Below are 11811 nucleotides of genomic sequence, written 5' to 3'. Positions count from 1 at the left end.
TTGACAATATTTTGTTTCCCTTTTTAAAAGATATCGAATATGAAATAACATAATACTATTGGTTGGTGAACCTAAAGATTCACCCTACGGGGTGAACCCAAAAATAAGTCTTTCTTTTAAAGGCGATGTATATTTTTCTTTCTATAAGCAAGAAATCTTTCCAAGTAGTTACTAATTATATTTATTAACAGAAAACGTACACGTGAGTTATATTTCAAAATAATAATTTCATAAGGAAGAACCTTTATTTGTCTTTCAACCAGAAAAGCAAAGCTTTCCAAATAAAATAATCAGTAGCGAAGCAAAGGATATATTCTTAAGTAAGATCAATCAAAGAATAGGACAAAAAAACACCAAAGATTGAATGTTACTGTTATGCCTTGCATGTACGTACAGACAACGACATATACTTAAACCCATTTATATATATATACCCTATTACCATTTGCTTTCTTTAATTTGTTTATACTTTGTTTAGAGTTTGTCAAAGAAAACTTAATATGGCAATGAGTTCTAATTACTTAGACGCAGCTGGTTTAAAGGAAACATTTAGGAGGAGCCCTTTCAAGTTCGCTAACACAAAGGTTCCTCAAGGTGGCTTACGCGATAGTTCCTCTCCTATAAAGAAAGCTCCTGAAGATGAAGCTCCAAATGATCGTCTCAATATCCAGACTCCATTCATCGAATCAGCCCTTTCCACATCTCGGCTTCAGAGTAAGAATTCTCTTCTTTTTTAGAAAAATGTCTAGGTTTCGAGCTCAAAGCCCCGTACATCTCCTAGGACGAAATCCAAACCATTTTAAAAATTAACTCTTTGTAGATTGAGTGGACCTCAGATCCATTAGATCTCAACTAGGTAATCTAACAGTTTTAGCCAATAGTTCAGCTCCTCAGTTACGAAAAGGTTCTTAATTCAAAGTCTCAACTTCGAACCTCAAAGTTAAAGCGTGTGTGACTAGGTTAATCAGTAATCACATTGCATATTTTAGATGATCTATATATCCTTGAAGCCATGCAAAGAAATTTTTATTTTGTGTATATATCTTGTTGTTGATGTAGAGAGGAATACAAATTTATACTATGACTACATACAACTAAGCCAAGGAATAAGCCAAGGTCGTGTAGAAGTCGTCAAGGACTTCTTGAACCGTCGTCCCGACGCAGTAGACGAATGGATAAACTTTTACGAGACACCTTTGTTGAAAGCTTGCGCGTGTGGGAAGCCTGAGATTGTTAAAGAGCTTCTCCGTCGTATGACACCTGAACAAATGATTCCCAAGATGAGCCAGAATGCTTCATACCACACGCCTCTCACCGTCGTTGCGGTTAGTGGAAACATGGAGATTGCTGAAGTCTTGATCGCCAAGAACCCTAAGCTGCTAGAGATTCCTGGAAACAATGGTCAGATTCCTGTTGTGGTTGCGGTCGAGAACACGCAGATGGAGATGGCTCGTTATCTTTACATTAGAACTCCTGTTCAAGTGTTGCTTGATGAAGATGGGTATCATGGTTCCTTGCTCTTCCTCAACGCCATCTTTTATAAAATGCTAGGTCAGTTGTTTCTTGGAACTCAAGCAACACATGTTTTACGCAGTTTCGATGATAACTTCTTTTTTTTTTCTTCTTCTTTGTTCAATAAGACATCGCACTGGATCTGTTCAGCTTGTCTGAACGCTTGGCCGTTACAAAACACTCGCAAATAGAGTCAATACCCATCATTGTTTTGGCTTCAAAGCCTGATCTTTTTCCTGGTGGCTGTTATCTCGGACCGTTGGAACGCTTCATCTACTCTTGTTCGTACCAATCTAAGACTTCTTGATAACAACGATCAAATCTTTTTGGTCCAAAAAAGTCAAGAAAATGATTTTTACTTTTCTCACTTGTTAGGGTTAGAAGTAAAGCTGCCGACTCTTCCAGAGGCTACCCGTTCAGACAAAGATCAACATAGTAAGTTTCCATGTACATCATAAAAGTCTCTATATTCCTTAGAAGAATGTGAGAAAGATTCGTTTTTATTGCTTCTTAAGATACTCTGACCAGGAAACTGCTCAAATTACTCACCAAATGGACCGGTAAGTATTACTCATCAAACATATATATATATATATATATATATCTTATATATTAAAAGAGAAATATTATAATTTTTTTGTAGACACGTGTCATCACCAAAATAATTTTTAGAATCATTAGAAAAATATGTTGGTCCATCAAAATATATAATAAGCCTTTTATTAAACTAATCATAAATTGATTATTAATGTTCTTCATTGTTTCCTTAAATAGAAATACCAGAATTACCAAATGTGGCTAAAGTATATATGACAATTAATGATTTTGAATAATAAATATTTGATAAAAATTAGCCTATTTTCTATCATTTTTAATAAAAATTAACATATTAAAATAAATTAAACAACCACATTAATATAGTAAAAATTTAGATTTTTCTGTATATGTTATATTTTGAAATTTTAAAAACGAATATAAATGACTAAAGTTGTGAAAAATCTCACATTGAATTTTTCATGGTTTAATTTTTTTATTATAACAAGATATAAATGATTACAAAATTATATAATAAGAAGTCTCATTTAATAAATATTAATATTTTTAAAAATAAATTATGTACCATATAAAAATACATATGTATTTTAATTTCGAAAGTTGCTTTGATTTTTCGTTTGATAAAAAATTTGAACAAATATTGACAACTTAATATTTAGTTTTAAAACTTTTCATAATGTTTTTAAAATTATAAATGACTAAAACTATTAAACATCCCACAAAAAAATTGTTATCGGTAATTCAAAATTTTTGTTACAGAAACTACAAATGATCAAAAAACAATATGAGTATAAAATATTTTTTAACAGATATCAATATTTAAAATGTACTATATATCTATGTTAATATCATTAAAACTTAATTTTATATCATATAAAATAAAAAATAGAAAATAGAAAAAGTGTTTGTTTTAATTAATAAAATTTATTTATGTGTTTGCACTAATTTAGTATTTACTGAGTTTTTAATTATCAATATATATGTATTATTTAATAATATGTAAAAGAACATGTAATACGTAAAACTAATTTATATAATATTTAATCCCGCGCAAGGCGCATGTGTTTAATCTAGTATGTATATATTTTGAATGATTAAGATGTTCTATATGTGAAGGCTCATAAATAGTGTTTTTTTTTTTTTGAAAAAAAGCTCATAAATAGTGTTAAAAAAGAAAAAAAAAGTAGGCTCGTAAATCTTCTATGGCTAAGTCCAAACCATGTTAAATTAACTCTTTTTAAAAAAATTGAACATTTCCAACGGTAATCGAATATGTACCTATGATTTCTTAAATATTTAGTAGTTGATCTAAAAAGTTTTAACCGCTAGACATTTTTCTTTGGTTTTTTTTTCCTAGAAGATAATGTTATTGGGTAGAGATTACATGGCATATGAATAATTTGAGTTGAGGGATTGGTTCAGGAATAGACGAAGTGTACCGAATGAAAGTGATGCATCTACAAGCCGAGAAGCTTCTACTCGGAATATCAAAGGAAACACTAAAAATGGGACTGAGAGAACGTTCTGAGACGGTGGACGAGGCTTTACTCTTCGCAGTAAGATTTGGGAACGTTGATTTCCTTGTGGAGATGATCAAGAACAACTCCGAGCTTCTATGGTCCACGAGAACTAGCTCCAGCAGTACTCTGTTTCTCTTGGCCGTCGAGTTCAGACAAGAGAAAGTGTTTAGTCTCCTCTACGGTCTTGACGACAGGAAACACCTGTTGCTCGCTGACAAGGACTGTTACGGCAATGGTGTGCTTCATCTCGCCGGTTATCCTTCCCCTCCTTCCAAGCTCTCTAACGTTGTTGGTGCAACTTTGCAGATGCAACGCGAGTTACAATGGTTCAAGGTTTGTTCTGTTTCTCTCTGTTTCACTCTATTTGCTCTGTTTTCTCTGTTTTCCTCTGTTTCACTCTGTTTCCTCTGTTTCACTCTGTTTTCTCTGTTTTCCTCTGTTTCACTCTGTTTGCTTTGTTTTCTTCTGTTTCACTCTGTTTGCTCTGTGTTTTTCTGTTTCTCTCTGTTTTGCTCTGTTTTGCTCTGTTTCTCTTAGCAACAGATGTTTAAAAATCAAGACTTTGATGACGCAGGAGGCTGAGAGGATCGCACCGGAGATAGAGAAGGAGAGAGTGAACACAGAAGAGCAGACACCGAGCGAGATATTCACAAAGGAGCACGAATCTTTACGCAAAGAGGCAGAGAAATGGATGAAAGACACGGCCATGTCGTGCAGCTTAGTCGCGGCTCTCATCGTCACGGTAACGTTCGCGGCGGTCTTCACCGTTCCCGGCGGCACTGACGACAATAAAAAAGGTATCCCCTTTCATCTAAAAGACCCGCATTTCGTCACGTTCGTCGTCTCCGATTTGGTCTCGTGCTTCGCCTCGTGCACCTCTGTTCTCATATTCCTCGGGATACTCACCGCGAGATACTCCTTCGACGATTTCTTGGTGTCTCTGCCGACGAAGATGATCGCCGGGCTCTCGATACTGTTCGTCTCCATCGCGGCGATGCTTGTCGCGTTCTCTTCGGCTCTGTTTACGATGTTTTATGACGAGAAATGGATAGTTCCTCCGACGACACTTCTCGCTTGTTTCCCGGCGTTGCTGTTTGTTCTGCTTCAGTATCCTCTCCTTAAAGAGATGATCTTTTCGACTTACGGCAAAGGAATCTTCGACAGAAACATGAAATGTTGGTCTTAATGTTAATGTACATTGGAACATAAATGTCCGAAAACTCGTTGTAAAAGCATATACTAAGCGGAGACACTGATCTACTTTGATATTCTCATGCACGTAGAAATGTTTTTTTTTTGGTAAAGTTTCACACTTTGAAATGTGTTTGGAAGATGGCATTATCCACCATGTATTTAAATGGCGTTGTTTTTTTCTAGGTACCCCTTCATCAAGGTCATGCATCCTTTATTTTGTTCTTGGATAGTTTTTTTTTTTTTTTTTTTTTTTAAGGAAGTATTAGAAATAAACATCTGCCCGAAAAATTGGGAATCAGATACCGTAACAAGCTTGTTTTGAACAAAAGCATCAAAGTCAATCTATTACAAGCCTAGTTTCGCCCACTCACTAAACCCGACACGTTCCACTAGTTTGTTTTTCGAAATTCTTCAATATCGGTCTCCGTTCTCAACCATCAACGTGACCCTCGAGAATGTGAGGTTCTCCTCGTTGCCTCGGATGCCGGGAATTCTCTTGACGCCTTCGGAGTAGCTAGTTCCCGATGTTCTCCACAAGCTTATAGGGGAGAATTCAAATACTTACCAAAGCCTTGCGATTGCCCCCAAGCATGGCTTGTATGTAACGCCACACGACGCTTTGAACCTCATCCCAAATCGAGCAAGCGCTTGCCATTGCCGCCTGAAAACACCTGCAAAAAAGTGGACTGGAACCACCACCACTCTCATACTAACCAGTCGCAATAACACCTAGGCTATAGGGAATATCAGGAAACGCCACCACTAGAGCTCCTTGAACTAAAGTGGTCCTCGGAAGCGCGCTAGACCAAATGGAGACACCGAGGTGTGAATGACTCCCGAGCACAGCCTCGCCAAATGTTACCCTTGAGAACCAAGAGCAAAAACCCTAATGTGAAAAGTCCTCTCTGGTGCCATTGGAGAGAAAACAAACGATGAAGCCTCGCGACAAATCCGAGCAATGTCATGACCAAAGCAAGGAGATAGCTAGCACGCGAGCCGTGACGAAGATAACCGAGGTGAAGTGGCCGACCGAGCTGTCCACAAGAAGCCATAGACGACGACTTGCTACAAACAACACAATCATTTACGCGAGCCGGATTGAACAGAGCACCAACACCTCCAGCGTACGTCTGCTCAGGACCTGTCTCCGATCTAAAGGAGCACCGGAGTTCACAAGGCGAAGAGACGATAGAACTGAGACACACCGACTCCGGAGAGTCCCAAGAAACTAACTCCCGTCACCGAAAGTCTCATCTTTTGGAAGCCCACAGAAGGTGGAACTCCAGCCCATAGAAGGTGGAACTCCAAGACAAGACCCACTTTAACCTTCATCAACGACGGCACTTCCGGGGAGATCAAAAGTAAAACCCGATCTACACTGCAGAGCCCTAAAAGCTGACCATCCGCCAAACTAACCGCTCCAGAACCTCACCGTGATACCACCAGTAGCAGAGACGACACCGGATCTGATCCGAGCAAAACTCTACTACAGAACCACAAGTATATCGGCAAGGGAAGAGGAGAGTCGACGGACAGCAAAAAGAAAGAGAGCAAGGGAGAAGGAGGCCTCCGGCGGCCGCACGCGCACGAACACGCCGGAGGCAGAGCAGATAACGTCTGTGGTTGAAAGAGTTTAGAAGGAGAGGATAGAGGAGAGAGAATTAAATCTACTATATTTGAATATAAATCTATTATTGTTCTTGAATAGTTGATCTAATATGATTGATTAAATAAGAATTAGGTAACGATCTTGCCTTGCACGGAGTGAAATGTTATATAAATTTCACGCATAACATATATTACTTATTGTGGTTGATTGATATTTCAATATCAATTATTATATAAAGTCTATAATGAAGAAGGCAGAAGCTAATGAAAATTGGATGTCAAACAAATAAATAAAATGACATGATGTTAAAATATGTTGTAATTCTGACCATGTTTTTATTTTTAGAAAGTGGAAGATGGTGATGGTCTGCGTAATATTTAGGACAATATAATAATGGTTAGTGTGATACGGACCTTATACATATTATGCTAGCCGAATCATTATTTACCCAACATATTATTCTCCATACTGAGCAAACCACTTATTGGGTTTGGTCCATAGAAGAAAAAAAGAAATCACTCTTTGTATTTAAATCGCTGGTTAGTTGATTTCGGGTCAAGATTTTGAATCGTGGTAATATATGGTTAGGGAGTAACGTCTTTTAATCAACGAAATATCCCGATAGATAGAAACTAACATTGTGGCAAAAAATAAGTAAATCGGGGTAATAATGGTCAAGATTCCTGATACTGAAACTGATCATTGTGGCTAACAATAAGTAAATGGGAATCTGGAAACTTGATTTTTGGGTTAGTAAGAGACTCGTTTTTTTTCAAAATCGCAAAGAACTTGTAAACCTGCCTTGCCTTCCCGATTTTTAGAACTAGACTGGACCAAGTAAGGCATGATCTTCTTCTGAAAACAGATCCCAAATGACGGCCCCGAGGATCTGAGTAATCTTAGAGATATCTCCTGGAGATATTTATTGAAGGGGTTCATAAAATTTTGTATCATTACAATTAAAAACAAAATCTTTTTATGGATTTATAGATTTATCTTTTGATTTTCTTTGGAATATTGGTTTAACTGTAATCATAAAAAAATACTATAAATTTATGGTGATGATTAGTTCGATTGTAGCCGAAAAAGTTTTATTGTTTGTAAATACAAGTATTTTAGTTCATTACCTGATGTAAATTGTTATGGTTTTCATATATCATCCATTATTTATGTTTTTATGCAAGTACAAATAACAATCTTCGATATTTTTTGACATCCAAGAATAAGCAGAGATCTCTGTAATATTTGATAAATAAGTTTCCTATGCGTCGCTCTCACGTTCTCCCTCACGATGGTTGATTACATTGATACCGTTGATGAATTAAAAATATTTAAAATACTATTATTAATTGTTTTATTTAGTTTCTTTTTCAAAATTTCCCAAAAATCTCTTACTTATTAAAGGAGGAACATTCATAGAAATAAACCTTGGCCTCATGTGTTTATTACATGAGTGTCATTTCCTATGTGTCATCACCTCATACACTCTCACTAACTTTTTTAAAAAACCCTTTGTGAACTAGAATAATTACAACCAAATGCCATTGGTCATATACATTATACTATATGATTACAATCCGATTTGAAAAAAAAACCGGGAATTTATGACAGACAGAATATTAACTCTTTTGTAAAAGGCAACAAAATAAGTTCGACATCTATCAAATCGTTTGGTTATTTGGTCAAATCTTAGAGTCAAGATTCCTTTATATTTGTTTCTTTCTTAATTGTAAAACTTTCCAATTTTAAAAATATAGACTAAAAGTTAGGGATTATTAGTACTAAATGTAAGAGAGTATTCGTTTGTTTCGAATTTGGGTGAAATTAACCCTGACTATGGGGTACTATATATAAATCACGTGATCTTCCTCACCCACCCCACTTCAATAAAATTGCATTGGTCCTTTTACTTAATCACACATGAAATGGGACCATTTGAAGTAGTTTATTATTATGTTAGAATCATAATCATAAATTTTCGGTCCGGTTATATATAACGTGGACTATAAGCTATATATATAACGTGGATTTTGCTAAATATATATAATGTGGACTATAAGCTTATTTCCGGTCCGGTTATCTGCAATGCAAAGATCTATCTATTTTTTTAAAAAATGTCATATATTCCGGTAAATATAAAAATCGTAAATATAAAAATCTACTTAAGCGGACAGTATTTGTATGAAAATTAATCAATGAATCATAATCATAAGTCTTGAAGAATATTTAAAATTAATGAATGTATTTAACTATATATGGCATTATTTCCTGTTATATATTCACAAATTAGGAGTCAAAGAAGCATTATAGGAAAATTTTAACTTAGGCCAGTATATATATATGGAAATTGGAACAATTTGTAAGTGTCTAACACCAATTCAGACCAACGATTTGTTGAATAATTATTTTCAGAGTTGATCATGTATTTTAATTTCGTCAATTACGTCAATAAGTATTAATATATTTATGGAGATTGATTATTCTCCGCAAGAGTAATTGTTGTATCAACAAGTAATTGAAAAACTAGACTAAATATGGATAACGTATTTACACAATCGTAATGATTCAGTCCGGTGCGGTTTATATAGGAAAGTAACTAATAATTTTTCAAAAATATTATGGTAAGTCAATAAATATACAAATAATATTTTTAATTTTTTTGAATGCTTATAATCTCGCGGAACAAATTTCTTGATGTAATCCTTATGCACTTAATCCTACCAATTATAACTATATATATCATACATAACTTTGACACACCGTATCACAATCAACTTGCTACAAAACAAGCATATAAAATTTGAGAGCTATGAATTTCATCTCTGACTTTTTATTCAAAGAAAACCAGGAGAAAGTTTTATCAGTTTTTTTTGTTTCTTTATAACTTATTTCATGTAGCATTTTATTATCATGTTGCCTATGTTTAATTTTATTGTATATTCATAATTTATATTATGAAAATAATAATTATATTTCTTATGTTTTGTTTTATCTTAAATAAATAATAAATTTATGTAAGTCTTTCTTATTTTTATAGATTTAATTCCATCTGTTTTTACGAAAGGAAATAATGGTATCATCGACCACAAAATCCGTTTTTTCGTACTACACATCCAGTAAGTATTCAACATCTGTAAAAAGAAAGATATACATTTGTATAGTATCACATGGTTTGAACCCTTCTTTTTTTCTTTTACAGTAACGTCGTCATTAAGTGTCGCTTATGGTGCACTTGCTCATGTTTTCAATGATTTATGGAATTCTATAGATGCAGACATAGTATTATGTGTTTTACAGTGTTGGCAAATTAATTGGGGACAAAGTAATCTATTGTATTTATTTTATATACAATCGATTAATAGGAGCTGATATTATATTTATATTTTGCTAATATTTGACATATTTCATAATAAGGCCGACTTAAGAGGGTTACTAACATTGATGGGATTTCCAAAATTGTCTTCGACCCCATTGGTGTTCCAGAAATTGATGTTTTAAGATTGAGGTAATACATGCATTCACATATTTTGTTAAATAATATTTTTAAATTCTCTAGATAATCTCTTTGCTATTGCTCATAATAGGATTGCAAACGAAGACTTCTGAATGCATTATTGACAGCAGTTATTTTGTCTCTATTTTTAATTTTCTTTTGTTTTTTATACACTGTTCATTTTATATTTTATTAGACTATTGCTTATGTTTCATTTAATATTATATTTATAATTTACCCGCATGCAAACAAATATACAATTTAATTTTAATGGCCATCGCATATAAATTTATATTTACATACTAAAATTCCTCGCTATAATCCATACTTTCTTAGATATATTTTTTTTACTATGCCTTTAACTTTTATTATGTCTACATATTAAAAGTTATAATACTTTAATAATCTCCTCGCTCCGCGCAGGGCGCGGGTTATCACCTAGTATATGTAATAAAAAGGAAAGTCATAAAAAAGAATTGAAAACAAAAGATATATGTATATATAATATGATTTCAAAAAAGGAAAGTTCACAAAATAGTAATATTACATTTAAAAAATATTTTAAATAACATAAAATATACTTTTAAAGTAATAAAAATAGTTTATAATTAGTATTATTGAAATGTTTTATTTATTTTTCATACATTTAGTTGGCTATAATATCTTTCAATTACAGAAAATATTTATAAATTATATTTTACTTATATAATATTATTTTCAAATACAATCACGATTTTGTTTGGTGCTTATTTTTAAAAGCTATTAAAAATTGAAAATAAATTTTAACAATAAACATCGTTTGATAAAATAATTAATAATTAGTTTAATGAGGTAGATATATGATATTTTATCATTATTAAAATTTGCTTTTAAATTTTATGTTTGTGAAACTAAATATAACCATAATCAAAATATCAAAACAAATCTGAATTATCATTTTAAAGATTATTTAAAATAAATTTCAGTTTACGTTCAATAAATATAAAGCATAAAGTTATTCAGAATTTATAAAATATTTTAATTATTGTAAATATTGATATTTGTTCATGAGCTTCCAAAAATGTATCAACTACTTATGCATGTAATTTTCTATTGATCATCGATGTATTTTCTAATATGTTTTTAAAAACATCAACATATAGTTTGATAATATTGTGAAAATATTTGCACATTTAAACGATAAATAAAATTAATTTGATTTGACTTAATTATAATAAAAATAATTATACTTCAGTTGAATTTGAAAGAATATATGTAACCCAATATAATCACAACTTGAATGACTCGACTAATCCAACTTATACATAAAATCATTGATTTAACAACAATAAGGTATATAGTTTTTTAAGAATAATAAGGTATTTTATAATATAAATTATTGGATAACTCAAAACATATTAAAAATGAAAATAAAATATTAACCAACTCTTACAATTTTAGTTCTTTTGTAAAAAATTTATATATGCATGAGACTTTAGAATATTATCGTTATATTAATTTACGTATTTTGGAATCAGACACTTTAGTTAATTTTTATTTCATTCTAAGCACGATATATCTTAAGTTATACATAATTTTCCTAAAATATATATTTACATATCTAAGACAACACCCACTAATGAAAATAAATAACTAATAAAAAATTAATATATTTTTAAAATATTACAGTTGAATTCAAAGATGCAATCAAATTTATACAAATGATAACTAAATAGACCGTAAAAACAATCAAATCGACTAGATATAACATATATAAAACTATATGTATAATTAAAGAAATATAATATTATTAATATAAATGATGCATATAAATTACAAATTAATTTAAAATTAAAACTAAATAGCAATCAATTATTACATTATATTTACTTTAAAAATATTTATATCCGTGCATGAGCACAGGAAAATCACCCAGTAATTAATATATG

The 11811-nt window shown here is 32.2% G+C and overlaps 1 protein-coding gene across 2 annotated transcripts; it reads left to right on the top strand.

Annotated features, from left to right (window-relative positions):
* The first annotated feature begins 423 nt into the window (after positions 1 to 423).
* On the top strand, positions 424 to 4961 carry LOC125584035. Of its 2 annotated transcripts, XM_048751801.1 has the most exons (7): positions 425 to 714; positions 1060 to 1551; positions 1641 to 1793; positions 1888 to 1947; positions 2028 to 2072; positions 3490 to 3920; positions 4162 to 4961. In XM_048751801.1, the coding sequence occupies exons 1-7, from the start codon at positions 501 to 503 to the stop codon at positions 4771 to 4773; spliced, it is 2007 nt and encodes a 668-aa protein (XP_048607758.1). In that variant the 5' UTR covers positions 425 to 500; the 3' UTR covers positions 4774 to 4961. The 2 variants fall into 2 exon arrangements, with proteins under 2 accessions (XP_048607759.1, XP_048607758.1); XM_048751802.1 differs by lacking the exon at positions 2028 to 2072 and having other exon boundaries at positions 424 to 714.
* Positions 4962 to 11811: the final 6850 nt, after the last annotated feature.

This window comes from Brassica napus, chromosome C3 (assembly GCF_020379485.1).
Source record: "Brassica napus cultivar Da-Ae chromosome C3, Da-Ae, whole genome shotgun sequence".
In the NCBI taxonomy this organism is placed as follows: Eukaryota; Viridiplantae; Streptophyta; class Magnoliopsida; order Brassicales; family Brassicaceae; genus Brassica; species Brassica napus.
Note: the sequence above shows the minus strand (reverse complement) of the source record. Positions and strands in the feature narration are given on the sequence as shown.